We start from the raw sequence: 17,560 nt of genomic DNA, 5'->3' as shown, positions 1-17,560 counted from the left end.
TATTTTGTTTGTGAGCAGGTGGATTAGTTTGTCTTGAGTTGGTTTTGAGGGTGGAAGAGGAGTGGTTGGTGAAATGTATTTTGTAATGCAAAAGTCCTTAGATAAAGGAGGATACCGAGATCTTGAAGGATTATTATTATTTTTATTATTAGGTACTTTAACCTGTGCTGATTTATTTAGCCCTCACAAGGCTGGTCAAAAGAATGTCTGTGAATAATTAAGCTTAGATTTTACTTATGTGATTACAGCTCCTTATAAATTTTTTAATTAGTTTATTGAAAAAGATGGGGATTCTGACAAAATTCTGTTATTGATTTGTTTCCAAAACTTGACAGTCGTTGCCTTATATTTTGGACATTCACACAAAACATATTCAAATGTTAGTGTTACTTTACGTTCTGTACACATAGGGGTTAGATGTGATCCTGTAGGAGCTGGGTTGATGAACTAGTTGTGACATTGTTCCTGAATTATTTAAATGTTCATGAAGTGCAAGCTTATGTACAAGATAGAGGTGTTTTTATCTAAATGAAAACAGGCTATTGATGAGAAAATTTATGTATACACCCAGTCCCCGGTTGACGACGGGGGTTCCGTTCTTACGCCGCGTCGTAAACCGAAAAATCATTGAAATTTGTAAAAAATCCAAAGGAAACCTTACTTTTAATGCTTTTGGTGCATTGAAAACGATGTAAACTGCATTATTATTGAGTTTTTCATAAAAAAAAACTCCAAATTTTTATTATTCTGCATTTTGGAGCCATATTTCTTCCATCGGATCGGTGTCGCAAGCGCTGTAACCACAGAACATGCGTCATAAACCGGGAAATAATTTCTGATGAATATATTTGAAAAGCGTCGTAACCTCGGAACGCCGTAAACTGGACCCGTCGTAAACTGGGGACTGCCTGCATACGTACTTGGAATGTGCTGTCTAGTAAGTTTATACTATTTTCAAATTAGTAATGCTGGGATCATTGCCATTAACTTCATTTTCAAGATGTACATAAGTGCTTTACAATGCATAATCCAGCAAGTGTACGCCATACAAAAATGAGTTATGCTATTGACACTATTTTGAAGATTGCTGTAGTACTAGAGCATTCTGAGGATAATTTAAAGCCAATGATAAAAAGAGACTGAATATAGCAAGGACATTTTCATTGAGCTTGATACCAGATCAAATTGTATAGAGTGAACCCACAGTTTTATCAGTTGTTTAGGGTCTTGCTTTCTGATAAACGACAAAATCCAGTGGTTATCGAAGACCTTATAGCATACCCACACCCAACTGTAATTATATATATCTGGCTTATTCCACCATGTATTTTACACTTGCCATTCAGAGAAGGAGATTTAGCTTGTGAAACGCATAACTTCTTAAAAGGTAGCTTATGAAAAACTGTAATAATGCAGTTGATAAGTATCAAACTGATATGCTAAGGGGTACTATTGGGAAACTCGCAATTAGACCAACAGATGTAAGAAGACATTGTATATTAGCTATTTGTCAGTGCAGTGAATTTGATTTGTTTTCAGTACAGGTACTTAGATTCATTTTTCATCCAGATCTGATTCATAATCAGACTTCATTTCCTCACAGGTCAACGATAACAGCACCGCAGATAAAGCTGAAAGAACGTCTGAATCTGCCTCATATATGCGCGCACACAGCACTGCTATTCCCAGTAAGACCCGCATAGAGACCTTGCCTGTTGGTAGGACTCCAAGCAATCCACAGAGGACAGGGGCAGATAAAGAGCCCTTATGGTACAGTGCGTATAAGGAAAATAAAGACTACTCAAGGTATAAATTGCCTCCAGGATCAGCTCAGAAAAAGAAAGATGAAGAATGCAAAACTCAGTGACAAGAAAGAGTGTTTTAGTACAAAGTAGTCTTTAAGGTGCCTAGATTTTTTAACCACATTCATTGTCTTTCAAAAAAGAATGAACAGAAAAGACATTTAGTGTTATATATAAATGCGGATGAGAAGACTTATTGAATAAGAAATTCAAAACAGTATTTTATAGTGATGGATGTCTGTTGAATAATTTCTCTCTTTCAAACTAGCTTACAAATAGGTTGAAAATATTGCAATGACAGGTCATTTCCTTTAAATGTAAATTTTTTTTTTTTTTTTTTTTTTTTTATAATAAAAGATATCCCAATTTCATTGGTATATGCTAATTTTAGCACCTGTGCTTAGGAACTACAGTTGAACAGAATTTGTAATATACTTTTCATTCTTGATTGTCTGTCCTTTTAAACAAGTTTCATGTTATGACTAATATTTAGTTTTTCTAGTTTTAATCTTAGTTTTTCTAGTTTCCCATCTTGTAGCCTTAAATGATTCTTAAGGATTGTTTTATTTTTTGAGCTAAAAAGTTTTATAATAAAAATTTTTCCCAGAAAACACTGTGGTTAACCTTGACTCACTGTATGAAGTAGAAGCGTGGAAGAGAACATTCTGAAGAGTTTAAGAACAGAATACCAAGGAACAACTATATTTGTTTGTTCAGTATATATATTATATTTATGTATTTACATTTATACTAAAAGCAGGCACCATGATGGAACAGCAAGAGAATTTTGAAGTCCATGATTATCTTGCATTGACTTATTCTCTCGTCTTCTCTCCTTTTGCTGTGAAGGTGCCGTTCAAGTCAGGCTGCAGCAATGGCACATAGCAACATATTCTAGCAATAATGTTTCCGTTAAGAGAAATTTTCTCCAAGAATCCCTTACAGATGCTAAGCGTTAACAGCAATTTGATGATTGATGTACATTATATGTATTAAAAAATGAAAATTATTGGCAAAAATGAAAGATTAAATGGTAGTAAAAGGTGCATACTATAGATTTTAAGCTGTTCTCTGTGCAAATATTGGGGTTGCACAAGATGAAAGCAATCACGGTGATAGCAAAGTCCATAAAAAAAATTAAACAGGTTGAACTTATTTTCTTTGTATGCTGTTAGTGGCATCCATTTCTGGCTTGCCTTACTCATCACCTATTTCTGATTCAAGTTACTAGAGAAATATATTTTTCCATAACACTGCACAACAGCCTGGATCCATCATCACAAGGTGTAATTAGTAATAGAACTATATTTTGACATGTTTTATTAAATTTTACAGGTATAAATATATATATATATAGCACCGCAACTCATTTTTTAGCCTTTTAAAGCTGAATTAGATATTTGGTAAGTACAGTAATGCCCTGTTTTATAACATTTAAGTTGTTTGTCACAAGCACTGACTCATAAGCTTATTGACAGCTAAAGGCATGCCACCAACTAGAGTCCTGTGTCTTATTTACGACTGAAAGTAAAGGACATTCTGAATCACAGTAGCAGAACTCAGTCACTAAAATCATATGATACCAGAAGTTCAGAGTTGGAAGGGAACTGCTACTCTTCAAGAAGTAGTTTAATGTTGTCGATATCCTTTGAAGATCATCAGCACACAATTAGTGAACTTAATTGAATGATAGAAGGAAGCTCTGTGTTTGTTTTATGTTCCCTTAAAAGGAAAAGCCCCAGAACTTGTGGGACTTGAAAACAGGACATACAACACCAAAGAAATCTGAACAATTACACAAGAGACTTCAGCCAGTAACTTTCAATACTGGAAATTAAAACGAGCTTTGTTCAGAAAAATCGTAGGTTCACCTTACATTTATATGTGGAGCTCACTGAACCTTAGAATGCTATAAGGAGTAAATACTTTTCATTGTTAAATGCATGAAAGATGTATAATGCCTGTCACCTGAAATACTGGAAAATGAAATTTACTGCCCCACATAATGACAAGAGACGGATAAATGAGAAACAGTACAGAAAGATTTTAATCTTGTCTTGCTGTAAAGTGATAAATGGAAACAAAGACAGCACTAAAAAGTTGGGAAAGTCCTCCTCATTGTAAACACAGCTGGTAAAAGTCTTCCTTAACTGACTGGAATTCAATTTAGCTGACTCTATCATATCAATATTGTTTGTTAATTAGGGCAGCTCCTTTTTATTTTAATTTAAGAAACAGCATTGTTAGCTTACAACTAAGTTAAAAGTATTGATGAATATTTACAGTCTATTTACAAATGTCCTCTGCCTATGGATCCAAGGTGCTTGTATTATACACTGTTCAACATTCGTTAATATGGGTGTTGACTGAGAACAAGCTTATGTTTAGTGAATCTGATTATTTTTCTGTATAACCACTTAAAAGTTCAGTAAGCATGACGTACCTGTGCATGTGCAATGTCAATTGTACCCTGATGTTACATTTTTCATCTTTATTTCTTGAGTTTCAACTTTATCCTCCATTTTTACTTTATCACAAATTTGTTGAGCACTGTGAACACTTGTGGAATTTGCATGTCACCCTTCTTATGTAAATTGTGTTTAAATCTTGACAAATTCTGATCATTCATATTCCATTTCTTCTCAATTAATTGTCAAAATTTTTGTTGTTCATTCTCCATTTCTCATTTATTCTGCACAATCAGTTTTCTTCACATGCAAGGTTTTTTTCCAGTAAGCAATCGGTTTGTGGTTATTTCACTTTGCACCTGGATGTAGACTTCAAACACAATCATTTATGTCACATGGGGTTATTACAACCTTCTCTGATGCTGAAGATACTATACGGTAGCCCTTGACGCTGTTTCAATTAGTGACAGAAAAAAATGTTTTTCCCACACCTATTTAAGATCGTTGGCAACCTGTGAAGAAAATTTAAATGTTTTATCAATGTTTTCTGTCAGCTCACATTCTTTTATCTGTAGAAATAAATTAAGATATGTTCATTGTACAGAAAGTTAAGTTGTATGTTTACTCATTACAGTTTCGACAGCATAAAAGTAAAGGGAAAAGTAATGTTATCTGGTTAGTTAATGACTGTATCTTCATGTGCCTAGGTAGTTTGTCAATCAACTGATGTTGGATGTTATCTTGCATAATCCTAACCTTTATTTAATCTGTTTACATAAGGCATCAACTATGCCCAGTACCTTGCTATATTGTAAATTCTCTCTAAGTCTAAACTTTTGATCTACCTTGGTGTTCTATAACCTGCTTTATTCTAAATTAGAAATGTAAATTGTCCATTTAACAAAACAAACTAAGATTGTTTGTTAAGCCTAAATTCAGTAACAAACATAAGATCATACGTCAACTTGAAGAACGAGGAGAGTACTTACTACACACTGAGCATTTTTCTTCATCACTATTATCTCCACATCCATCAGTCCCAGAGCAAAGTATGGCTGTAGAACGACACCTTCCGTTTCGACACCTGTAAGCAATGGAGGTAATATTATGGCGAAAAATGTTGATGGTAAAAATTGTGTCAGCGTGGTTTGATTTCTCGTTATCAGTTTGTTCTCTAGGTAATCTCTAGATATTAGATATTAAAATTTCATGCATGTGGTGAGGGTTTTATATATCAATATTTTCTTTATTTTACCAGTTTTTTTAATCTGATTTTCCTAAATCTTGCACAGAATAATCACCATTGTAACTTGATGACTTTGGCCGAATAAAAAGCCATTGACCTTATTGACCTAATTTCCAGGGCACACGCCAAGCTTTACGTAAAGGTCAGAGTTTCAACATTAGATACATTACATTAATTAATTATCTTGATGTATGACAAGGATACATTACATTAATTGATTATCTTGATGTATGACAAGGATAAAATCTTTATAATGAGAAAGTTGCTGAGGTACATTGGCGTTTTAAAAGTACGAGAGGGCTGAGTGTCTGGTGAAGAATTGCAATTTTACAACATCAGCAAGCTAAATCAGTTATGTATCTATTGTTCACAGATTTCATGTTATGGTATTCTTTAGTAAAACATTGCTTGAAATAACACACATCCATTCTATTGTGCCGCAAAAATATAACTATCTTTGAAAAGGAATGAAAGCTTCAGAGCAGCCTTTACCTAAACGGGCAGTACGAAGCTGTAATCGAGCCCTGGACGCAGGCTTCCTCGTCTTCGTCACTTCCATCGCTACACGTCGGGGTGGCATTGCAAAACACGAATCCAGGAAGGCATCTCCCATCACCACAGCGGAATGTCGATGCTGGACAAACTAAAATTGAAATCAAAGTTATAGTCAGAATTAACAGATGTCAGTACAGAAAAAAAAAAAAAATCTGGTAATGTGGAAATTGGAAATGTTACTTATTTATAAGTAACCTTTTCCCTTCCAGGAATCCAAAGCAAGCTTAAATACTTCAAGTAACGATATTCATAATTTCTTGTCATGTGGTAGAATATTTTGGGATTTACTCTTAGACCTTGCCACATGTCACTAGTATATAGATATAATAAATAGCAAAGGTCCAAGAACACTACCTTGAGGAACACCTGAAATGGCACTATTTTAAAGACTTGCCTTCGCTGCAATTGACCTCGTCTGAGCCATCAGGGCAGTGCGCCTTGCCGTCACAGATCCTAGACCTAGAGATGCAGGTGCCATCCCTACAGGTGTGAGCCAGAGGAGGACATCTATGGGGAAGGCAAGAATCTTCGTCAGAGCCGTCTTCGCATTCTCTGACGCCATTGCAGACGTAGAACCAGCTTATACACCTGCCTGATGAAGCACACTGAAACGAAAAGTAAGTTCCAGTAGCACCTCGGCTAAACAGACATTTTGGTGATATGTCTGGCTTTCTGCACTTGAATATTCAATAGATATCTTGCAGCTATCAGCAATTCCACATTGTTCTTAACAAACTTAACGTGAAGTTTTACACCTGGCGTTTAATTTCAGAGATTTATCTAAAAATACAGCGCCTCTGAAATGGCAGCAGAGGGAAAAAGTAGTTAAAATATTGTAGCCGATGAGTACAGAAGTCAGCTGAGTTTCAGATGTTACATATGCTATCCAGGAACGGAACTCAAATCCAAGTTTGTGAAAGGCTATGATCAGAGGTTACACCACAGAAGCCAAGAGTTTGAGAAGTCGCATTATATTGCCACCAACTAGCATGATTTAACAAAATGTGGTACCTAAGTAGACTCAGCTGTCACAAGCAGAAGCATGAATATTCAAGACAATTAAGCAGGTAAAAGGGAAACGACAATATTAACATAAATGAACAATAGTTCAGCTACCTATTTTATGAAGAAAAGGAAAAGTTATATAACAAATAGTTATAGCAAATAAGGCATCCTACTATCTCATGCTATCAGACATCGAGGAGCAATCAGATAACTGTAATAGTTTCAATTTTGGATATCTCTCTCTCTCTCTCTCTCTCTCTCTCTCTCTCTCTCTCTCTCTCTCTCTCCGACTGATGGAAGATTTGTATTTCTCTCTCTCGCGCGCGCGCGCAATTGGGACTAACAATTCTACTCCAAAACAAACGAAAGGATGGGAAATGGCAAATTAAACTGACATTTGTATTTTTCCTAACAATTACAAACCCACAGCATCCCGTGAATAGGAGATCTTATCTTTAGGTGCGCGTGCGCAGACGGATGTGATAAACTCGCTTTGAAGCACAGCACTGAAAAACGGAGTAGTACGAGTATCCTACTTAGACCATGCTTAAGACCTTTACCTGAAAGGTGTCCTTGTGACACCCCGTGTTTTCCGCGGAACATTTCGAAGTGTCGGTGACGCAGTGACAGATACCCTCCTTGCAGTGAGTAAAAGGGTCTGATGCTTTGCACTGGCTGGAAGTTTCACATCTCTGGCCGAGGGAGGCTGGTACGACACCAGCATCTGAAAATGAGTTAGAGAATGTTTTAGGCCTGTAATCTCCGAAAGATACCTGCTTTCTCGGAAGTGACGTAACACATCTCGACTGTCTGCGAACTCGCTTGTCTAAAAAAAAAAAAGAAAGGAGTTTTGTAGATCTGCAAAACGAAGGGAATGCAATGAAAACGATAGTACTAATATTCTGATTTAATCGGTGTTTGTTGTGGCTTCAAGATGCTATTAGTCTAGAAAATAGGTATTACTTTTAGCTGTTACTCAAAGAAACTATTCCTTGAAATTTTCAAGGAAAATATTTGACTTCTAGAAAGAAGTGGCTTTTATTTCGTACGAAGGAAACGCTGGCAGACGCTTTCCTTCCCCTGCAAAGTAAACATTTGGCGCCGTCATTGGAGGACAGTCAGTCATCAGGCAGCATTGATTTAAGATGCCAGTTTTTGCTGGCTCTTATTGTTTATAAGTTCCAGCGCATGTAAAGTTCTCAGGCACTGAAATCATCGATTGATTAATTGGCATTAATTCAGGATCTGATGACGGTGTCATGAAAATATTGTTTATAGAAAAAATTGGATTTTTTATGTAGTAGATTTTCCCATAAAACTGTGTTCCCGGTAACTGATGTTCTGAGGTTATGCTTGTGGTATTAACCTCGCCAAGTCTAAAAAATGTTAAAAAGTTATAGCGTTAAACTGGCAAAATTAGTGGCGTTATTTAGCCAGGTTTCCACACCAGGGGATGAAAGTCCTTATAAAATCCTTAAGTGTCTCGTAATTATAGCAACTAGTGGAACCTGGCCTAGTGACTTTAGTTTTATTCTTTTCTCAAGTTAGTGAACCTCGGGTTAGTAAAGAGAGAAGTTTCCTCATGCAAGTTGTAATAGTTACTTAACCAAAAGCTGTTCCAGGTTATAAGTCATTTTAAACAGCTGTAGACAAACGGATGAGGAAAAGCGTTAGCATTCTGTGCAGATGAAAGGGCTTCGCGCCCCGAAAGTGAACATGAATGTCCCGTGATGCGAAATGATATGTGGAGCATCTTCAAATCATGGCGCTGAAGAGAGCATGCGAGTTATCCCTTGGAATACTGGAGAAAGGGTAACATTGTAGTTTTATCAATATTTCAGTCTTATTTCTTAGGATTTATCTATAATCTTATAAGGAATAACGCCCTCGGCCTTTTGCGCAAGCGCAGTCTTGGAAGGCATCCCTTTCAAGTTGTTAAATTTATAAACACGTAGTTTGGAGACTCATTTTAAAATTAAGCCGTTGTTTATAAACTCGTAGCATGCCTTAGACTAAATTATCATGCTTCGTTCGTACATTTCTTGCGAGCATATTGTAATAGTGCATGCACATTCTATATAAGAGCCTTCTTAGGTATTTTTTTTTAATGGACAAGCCACAAGCATACAAAAATTAGATTACGGGCCATGCAGTATCTCGGGAACACTTCTAGCCTGGAAAGAAATATGACAATATATGATCAGTTATTACTTCATGTAACCCGATGCAGAGAGGGGGATTCAGCTTTAAGAAGGAACATAGAGAGAGAGAGAGAAGAAGAAGAAGCTCGGTTCTCACAACACATTCCTCACCTTTCACGAAGTCACGACGAACAACGCCAGAAAAAAAGCTTTTGATAAAGCAGCCACGATCATCATCTTAGCATGCCCATGCAAGCATGCGCCGTAGGCCATATGGTCTAACGATCCTTACCTTTCTGCACGGGGATACACCTAGACTCATCCTCAGCTTCGATGTGTCCCGCGGGGCAGGCGCAAATGGCCAGGGGGACTCCGATGGGCACGGGCGATATCCCAGGGATGGCGGAGATGCTGTTAACATCTACGTCATCAATGGACTTGATGGTCGTGAACCTCTGTATGACGCAGACGGCGCCGGGTACGTCCGAACTACACTGCGCACTGGTGCCACAAGGCGAACCCAAGGCTGTGCGATGATTTTGGGCATTAGAATGGGTGGGGATGGAGGGCTATGTCATGGTGTTGGAATGGGAGTGGTGGCAGTGAGATGCTACTGTGAATTCGACATTAAGAAAAGTAAGCCCATAAAAAAACGGGGAAAATATTTTGGTGCTTAAAACAATTTGTGCAGATAGAGAGCTTGGTTATAATGATATTCAGGTTTGAATTCAGGTAAGTATAAACGCTATTAATAAAATACAAAAAACTTGAAGAAAAAACACTGACCTTCAATTAAATGACAAGAAGGAATTACAAATCAATTAAGTACAGCGAATTTTAATGATTCATTACACCAAAGACTCCCTACGAGACAGTTGATATGAAAGAGCTGATTATATCAGACACTGAAGATGGGAAATTAATATTGCAAAGTTACAAACTACAAAAGTATATAAAAAAAAGAGTAAAGTATTTTCAAGGGACTCACATCATTATCTATCCATTCTCTATGTGACTGAAACAAAATAATTAGATATTATTACAAGGGAAAGGCAATAGAGGGATAATAGGAAAATGCTCTAGAGACTTATAGGCAGGTACTGATAATCTAGAAGCACGGTCTTAAGACGCTGAAGTTAAACGAATGTAATATAAGAATCATTATATATATATGTGTGTGTGTGAGTGTATCCGTACATACTCATTCATATCAAACCACAACTCACAATATTTCGCGATGCCACAAGAATCCCCAACCTGGGGCACGTCGCTCGAGCATTTGCAACGCCCGTATACCCTGGGCACGATGAAATCACAGTAGCTGCCCTTGCTCTGTATCTGGCATTGGTCGTGGCTTCGACACATCTCCCCCAGTTTGGCCTCTGTTAAAAAAATATAAACAAAACAGAATTTGAATTCTAGAAGGTATAGTTACTGACGTCATCTGATGTCGTGCTCAGTGTCAAATGAGCTTCCGTTATCAGCGAAATTGCAAGAGGTTTTAACCCGAGAAAAAGTTATAGAAATTATAGGATACTACTGTAGACTTATAGAAAAGGAATTAAATAATTATAGCTTTGTTCAGATAATTCAGTGTCCTTGTAGTTACAGTCTACGGGAGAATCAGTTATGCGTTGTCTGGTTATGGGTCTAATTCAGCAAGTCTAAAAATGGATTAAAATTCTAAAATCGATGACATTTGTTCACGTACAGGAATATTTTGGTAAAATGTATAATCTCCAAGAGTTAATTGTTTATTCTAAGCTCATCATTTATGTAATGTTAATCATTGTCATCTAGACAGAGGAATATATGATCACAAGACATCAAGAAACTTTGCAGAAGAAAGAATGTAAACAATTACTTGAAAGTTGTCAGTACTTTATACAGAATATTACCTTAGAGTTAGACAGAACTATTTCACGTAACTAGGACTAAATTGAATAAGTTGTAGGCAACTTTGACGTAAATAAATTAAAGTATTTTGCAAAGTAATCGTATGTTCCCTACTTTTAAGACAATTGTTTCTGCGATACGGAGCGAAATCGGCTCCGCAGCGACAGTAACCCTGAATGCAGGCGGAGTTGGCCACGCGCATGCTGCACTGCGCATCCACCTCGCACTTGAATCCGAGCAGCGAACCTGTTTAAATAAAAGAGGATTTTAAAACAAAAAAGAGGGATTTACAGAGTTAGTAAATTCGTTGGTTGGTTTTCTCACGTTTTCTTTCATATAATGACGAAGCAGTGTTAATTGTCTGTATATAACATTAAGTTAATCTGCTAGACATATGGCGTTAGGTCTAAGAACCTCAATAACTGTACGTTAACGAAAGTAACGAGAGTCTTGATTACAAAAAATAACAGCTGCTATTTTTAATTACAAAAATAACGGCCGTTATCTTTTATTACAAAAGTAACATCTGTCATTATCACCTTCGATACAGCTATTGGAATGAATTATATAATGACAATATGGATGAAAGCATTTACTGACAAAATAAAAAGTTATTTAGAAGATGAGAAAGAGATAGTACCACAAAAAAAAAAAAAAGTAAACGAAAGACCCAGAGTTGGATCAAGTTGGAAGATCTAAGGGACTTCGGAGATTTTCATAACGCATAGTCACGACATTTCTCTCTCTCTCTCTCTCTCTCTCTCTCTCTCTCTCTCTCTCTCTCTCTCTCTCTCTCGTATACTTAAATTTCTGAGAAACTTCAGCTTTTGGAGAGCCAAGCAAATACTTTCTCTCTCTTTCTCTCTATCGTGTAGTTTAAATTCTGGAAAAATTCACCTCTCTCTCTCTCTCTCTCTCTCTCTCTCTCTCTCTCTCTCTCTCTCTCTCTCTCTCTCTCTCTCAACGTATACCCTCTTCTTCCCTCACTCTTTCACTAGAGGTCACCTCTTTCCCTCCCTCTCTCCCTCCCTCACCTGGCAAACAGCGCTGAAGGTCCACCTGTACGTAATGAGGCTGACAGCGGCACCTCCCCTCGTCGCAGACGCTGTTCACGACGCTGCAGTGTTTGCTGACGACGCATCTCTCGCCAAGGAGCGCCCTTGCAGACATGCTCAGGAGGTCGACGCCGTACCAGGAGACGGAGTTGAGGCTTTCGTCGTTGGTGGCGACCTCGTCGAGGGAATTCCTAGGCGCAGTTACGCTCTGGTGGCGAAATGGTAAAGGTACGAGTGAGAGGTATACAGGAGGTTCACAGATAAAGGCCATCTGGTGGCGAAACGGTACGAATGAGAGGTACAGGAGGTTCGCAGATAAAGGCCATCTGGTGGTGAAGAGGTACGAATGAGAGGTACAGGAGGTTCCCAAAGAAAGACCATCTGGTGGTGAAACGGTACGAATGAGAGGTACAGGAGGCATAGAGATAAATGTCATCTGGTGGTGAAGAGGTACGAATGAGAGGTACAGGAGGTACAGAGATAAAGACCAACTGGTGGCGAAAAGTTACGGATTTGAGGTACAGGAGGTTTACAGATAAAGGCCATCAGTTGGTGAAACGGTACAAATGAGAGGTACAGGAGGTAGAGAGATAAAGGCCATCTGGTAGTGAAACGGTACGAATGGGAGGTACAGGAGGTTCACAGAGACAGACCATCTGGTAGTGAAACGGTAAGAATTAGAGGTACAGAGATAAAGGCCATCTGGTGACGAAACGGTACGAATGAGAGGTACAGGAGGGACAGAGATAAAGACCATTTGGTAGTGAAACGGTACAAATGAGAGGTACAGGAGGTGCAGTGAGAAAGACCAAGAGGTAATGCTCATTTGATTTTTGGATACTGTCTGCTCTGTGAACGTATATAGGCCTATAGATGGAGCCAATAACAAGAGAAGTAAAGTAATGTTTTCTCCTTAATTCTAAATGTTTTATTGTTAATAATTAGTTTCATCAATAGAAAAACAATTATATATATATATATATATATATATATATATATATATATATATATATATATATACACATTGCATTACATTTTCTTTGAAAATATCTAGCTGTGATATCAAAGTGTAATTAGAATAAAGCAATATACTGCTGCCAATAATAATAATAATATTAATAATAATAATAATAATAATAATAATAATAATAATAATAATAATAATAATAATAATAATAACGATGATGAAACCAAATGCAAAATAATTAGATAACATTTTCCTTTATCACGGGGCGGGCTAGCTGAACTCTTCCTTCATATTTGGTCATCAAAAAGCCGGGTTAACGTCTGGGTAATTTGAAGAGTTCCTTAACCTTTATCGGAAAGAGATACTGTTGCAAGAGAGAGAGAGAGAGAGAGAGAGAGAGAGAGAGAAACGTGGCAAGACAAGCCATATCTGGTGTTTACAAAAGGCACGGGATCCCCGTCAAGGTCTTTGGTGTCAGTGGCCTCTCTCTCTCTCTCTCTCTCTCTCTCTCTCTCTCTCTCTCTCTCTCTCTCTCTCTCTCTCTCTCTCTCTCTCAAGCTTCCTCCGTATGCCGTGTAGGTAACTGAGTTCGGAAAACAGTGCAAATTACCGTGTTTACTTCCGTATTAGACCGTTGTCGTGAAACTTCACACGTCATTCTGACTAACATTTTTCTTAACGAAAGTTTAAAAAACCTGATAATTATTATTCTAAAGATAGAATTTTGCCTGATTATTAAACTATGATAATTCCTTTTAGGAGAAAGCTTATTTATAAAGTCATTTAATTATCATAATCCTAATTATATGAATAATTCTTCACATAGTCTACATTTGCGAAGGAATAGGCCTAAGCGGGCTGGCCATCTGGTATGACTTCCTTTGGTAAGGCTAATTTAGCTCACTGGTTATCTGACTTAAGGAAGCAGATTCAGTCTTGTCAAGTCTCTCTCTCTCTCTCTCTCTCTCTCTCTCTCTCTCTCTCTCTCTCTCTCTCTCTCTCTCTCTGCCGTTACTCATGCTCTTCTGAAGAAGAGAAAGCCTAGGCTAATCTGATAACCCGGTCTTGACGCCCACCAGGATAACTGTCATTCCTCGTTTTCCTCCGAGACAGAACGGCTTACGTTTTCTGTGCGTCTCATTTCCCATCTTATATTTCTCAGCCATTTTCGTTCTTATAACAGCTTGAGGTACTGCCGCAACTGGACATTGCAAACCTTAAGTGAATTAATTTCTTAAATGGTTTACAACCGGTATATGTTTTGTAGCCACAGCTTCATTATTCAACGGATACGTTGATCTGCATAGGGCTAATAGTGCATTTTACACTAGGCTCCCGAATGCTTTGATCTTAGCGTGAATGCACTAATTAATGAATTAATTACTGCATTTTTTATAAGTATTCTTAACTCATTCTAAAGGAACACCTCGAGAAATTCACAAAACACTAAAGAAAGCAGAACCCTTGCTTACGGAACTCCGTATATTATACAGCACCCAAGAACTATCTTGACCTTCTTATGGGGCAAAATACCTGTAGAGTTCTTCTTCTTCTCCTTCTTCATTTCCGGTTGTGTGTGTCTGTGTCTCCCGAGAAGTCCGTAACAAACCGTCCATAACGGTGAAGGCTACTTTTCTGAGACGGAAACTCACTTCCCACGGTTGAGGTTATATTCCCAGGGTAACTAAATAACTGTCCGATTTAACCGGGAACCGTTTTTTATGACTCCATTCACTGAGAGCCTCTTTCTCTCTCTCTCTTTTCACAAAATAATGTCAGCTTCTAGCTTTATATTTTATTATTTTCTTCTCTCTCTCTCTCTCGTATGATTCAACTGCTGTGAAAATTCGTCTTTAGGTGATCTGTACAAGTACTTTCATTATAAGAGCTTTACGACTTCTCTCTCTCTCTCTGGTGTAACTTAACTTATGAGAAAATTCATCGTTTTTTGTGATACAAATACTTTCATTAGAAGAGGTTTACAACATTTCCTTCTCTCTCTCACGCAATTACCGCGCGTATTCGATCCACAGTGTCATGCTCTCCGTGAAAGACGGTCTACAACAATTACAACGGTATAGCGTAACAGGAAATGCGCCCGCGCCGAATCACGGGTCTTTTTTCTGTGTCATTGCAGGACCCACAGGTGCTTTTGGGGGTGATCTAGGTGACCCGGTGGTGGGGGTGAGCCGGTTGACCCTTGAAAGAGAAGGGGGTGGCTGTGAACCAGGTGACCCTTGGAACTGTAAATACATACCGGGGTTCCCCAAGGTGTTATATCCTGGGGGTCACCCTCTCTCTATTTTTTTTTTTTTAGATTATCTGTTTTCATCGCTCAGGTTTTCTCTCTCTCTCTCTCTCTCTCTCTCTCCCTTTAGTATTTTGTGAAATCGGAGCAGTAATGATTATGTAAATAATAACGTAATTGGTATATATATATATACAGTATATATATATATATATATATATATATATATATATATATATATATATATATATATATATATATATATATATATATATATATATATATATATATATATATATAATTTATAAGCTAATATTTACTTCTATATCATTGGTGTGTAGTTTATGTATAACCTGTGTACGTAATAGACAAATTAATTAAAAGGCAGATGCATTTTCGGTGATAAATACACAAACCTTCCATTAGTCGAAGAGAGAGAGAGAGAGAGAGAGAGAGAGAGAGAGAGAGAGAGAGAGAGAGAGAGAGAGAGAGAGAGAGAGAGAGTTGGTACTTACCTCCTCACCGCTGGAGACAAACAGCATCCAGGAGAGAAGAAGAATGAGAGATGCCAGCTTCATCATGCCCTCGGGATCTGCAAGGAGAAGAAGAAGAAGAAGCGTATAGGTCTAAAGTAAACATTGCATGTATAACGGTGTGGGGAAACGTCAACAAAGCCTTTCCATTGAACTCGTGGAAGTGTTTAGTTTTATACAATTCCTTTGGTAAGAAACATCAATACGTAGAATAATATTTATTATATATATTATTACTATTTATTATTATTGTTATTATTTAAGCTAGAAAGTATAACGGTGTGGTAAGATGTCAACAAAACTTTTCCAGTTAACTCGCGCTAGTATGTTTAGTTTCATAGAATTCCTCCCTTAAAAACATCAACAATTAGAATAATAATTATACTTTTTATTACTAGTGTTACTATTTATTATCATTACTAATATTAAAGTTGGAAAGCTCAAAGAATTCCTGTTCAAATTTTAAAGACTGTTGTCGCCAGCGAGTCCTGGAAGTGACCAGATTTCCATCGTTTTCTTCGATGAAGCTGAAATGTAAACAAGAGTCCCTCACTTAGTTCTCAGTTGCGTTTCGACAGTGTAGAAGTGTCCTGAAGCCGTTGTAGTCACCGTTAGCATTACCATTATACTATTTTCAAGACGAAACCTTGGTCAATCTTCTTGTATAATCATTGTGATCTCTTCTTGACCATATGAGGTAATACCCTAAGGAATTAGGTAAGATAGACAGCAGTTTTTAAAACCTGTTTATTCATAACACGAAGTTCCAGGTGTACAGACGTGCTAAAAAAAAAATCTACGTATTAGCAATCGTCTTTTCCAAAGTGTTTTTAAAAGTATTGGCATCAGTAAGGGAATGATATTAAAAACATATTTAAAACGTACAACTCTTGTTCCTTTTTTTAAGGCAATTATGGTGAATAGAGTGGACAAAAATTTAAAGATTATATATGTTACTACATATTTAATAAAAAATTCAAATTCGCTTGGAAAGTGTTCGGCTAAGATTTATTTTATAAAGACGAAACAATGTAAATAATACTTTACCTAATAAATAGTCTCTGCATTTTCAGTAAAGTGTTACACTATTATTAATGAGACACTTAAAATTTTCCTAATAGCGAGAGAGTAATTCAGACGATTAACGGAGGTGCCAGTTGCCATATTTTAGAACACGGTCAGAATAAAAAGTAGTGTATCCTCTTTATTATTATTATTATTATTATTATTATTATTATTATTATTATTATTATTATTATTATTATTATGTAATAAAAATTCACAATTATACAAATAAATTGTATTGATGTTCAACAGATAAAAAGTATTATTATTATTATTATTATTATTATTATTATTATTATTATTATTATTATTATTATTATTATTATTATTATAAGTTCCATTAAATGTTTCACCGTTGAAGTCGACTGCCTTCTGAGAGAGAGAGAGAGAGAGAGAGAGAGAGAGAGAGAGAGAGAGAGAGAGAGAGAGAGAGAGAGAGAGTCTTGAAAATCAAATAAGTTTCAAATCTTCACTGATATTTCCGCCTGGCTGCTCTCTGGGGTCAGTTTAGAAACTTTTTTCCTATTTCTGCTTTTGGAGTGGAATCAGGTTATTGAAATAATGACCTAGTTCCTTTTAGAGGTCAATTATTATCTGTTCGATGGTACGCGAACAGTTGCTCAACGTGTAGTGTACGTC

At 36.9% G+C, this 17,560-nt stretch overlaps 3 protein-coding genes across 3 annotated transcripts in view; 2 read left to right on the top strand and 1 right to left on the bottom strand.

Annotated features, from left to right (window-relative positions):
• Window positions 1-2,413, top strand: part of LOC136852379 (centromere-associated protein E-like) — a 34,235-nt gene extending 31,822 nt beyond the window's left edge. Inside the window, exon 25 of the mRNA XM_067126969.1 lies at window positions 1,604-2,413. Coding sequence (XP_066983070.1) covers window positions 1,604-1,867 — 264 coding nt within the window. The 3' untranslated portion in view covers window positions 1,868-2,413. The remainder of the gene's footprint in view (window positions 1-1,603) is intronic.
• A 696-nt stretch (window positions 2,414-3,109) lies between these two features.
• LOC136852380 (uncharacterized) overlaps window positions 3,110-17,560 on the bottom strand; it is a 32,140-nt gene continuing 17,689 nt past the window's right edge. Inside the window, exons 2-11 of the mRNA XM_067126970.1 lie at window positions 15,839-15,915; window positions 12,088-12,316; window positions 11,168-11,299; window positions 10,384-10,539; window positions 9,450-9,683; window positions 7,577-7,740; window positions 6,406-6,616; window positions 5,949-6,099; window positions 5,200-5,294; window positions 3,110-4,722 (exon numbers count right to left, since the gene is read on the bottom strand). Coding sequence (XP_066983071.1) covers window positions 4,706-4,722; window positions 5,200-5,294; window positions 5,949-6,099; window positions 6,406-6,616; window positions 7,577-7,740; window positions 9,450-9,683; window positions 10,384-10,539; window positions 11,168-11,299; window positions 12,088-12,316; window positions 15,839-15,904 — 1,455 coding nt within the window. The 5' untranslated portion in view covers window positions 15,905-15,915 and the 3' untranslated portion in view covers window positions 3,110-4,705. The remainder of the gene's footprint in view (window positions 4,723-5,199; window positions 5,295-5,948; window positions 6,100-6,405; window positions 6,617-7,576; window positions 7,741-9,449; window positions 9,684-10,383; window positions 10,540-11,167; window positions 11,300-12,087; window positions 12,317-15,838; window positions 15,916-17,560) is intronic.
• LOC136852383 (uncharacterized) overlaps window positions 16,426-17,560 on the top strand; it is a 71,026-nt gene continuing 69,891 nt past the window's right edge. Inside the window, exon 1 of the mRNA XM_067126974.1 lies at window positions 16,426-16,573. The gene's annotated coding sequence lies outside the window, so the exon portion shown is untranslated. The remainder of the gene's footprint in view (window positions 16,574-17,560) is intronic.

Source organism: Macrobrachium rosenbergii, chromosome 25, assembly GCF_040412425.1.
Source record: "Macrobrachium rosenbergii isolate ZJJX-2024 chromosome 25, ASM4041242v1, whole genome shotgun sequence".
NCBI classification, from domain to species: domain Eukaryota; kingdom Metazoa; phylum Arthropoda; class Malacostraca; order Decapoda; family Palaemonidae; genus Macrobrachium; species Macrobrachium rosenbergii.
This window is presented reverse-complemented; position numbering and strand designations above follow the sequence as displayed.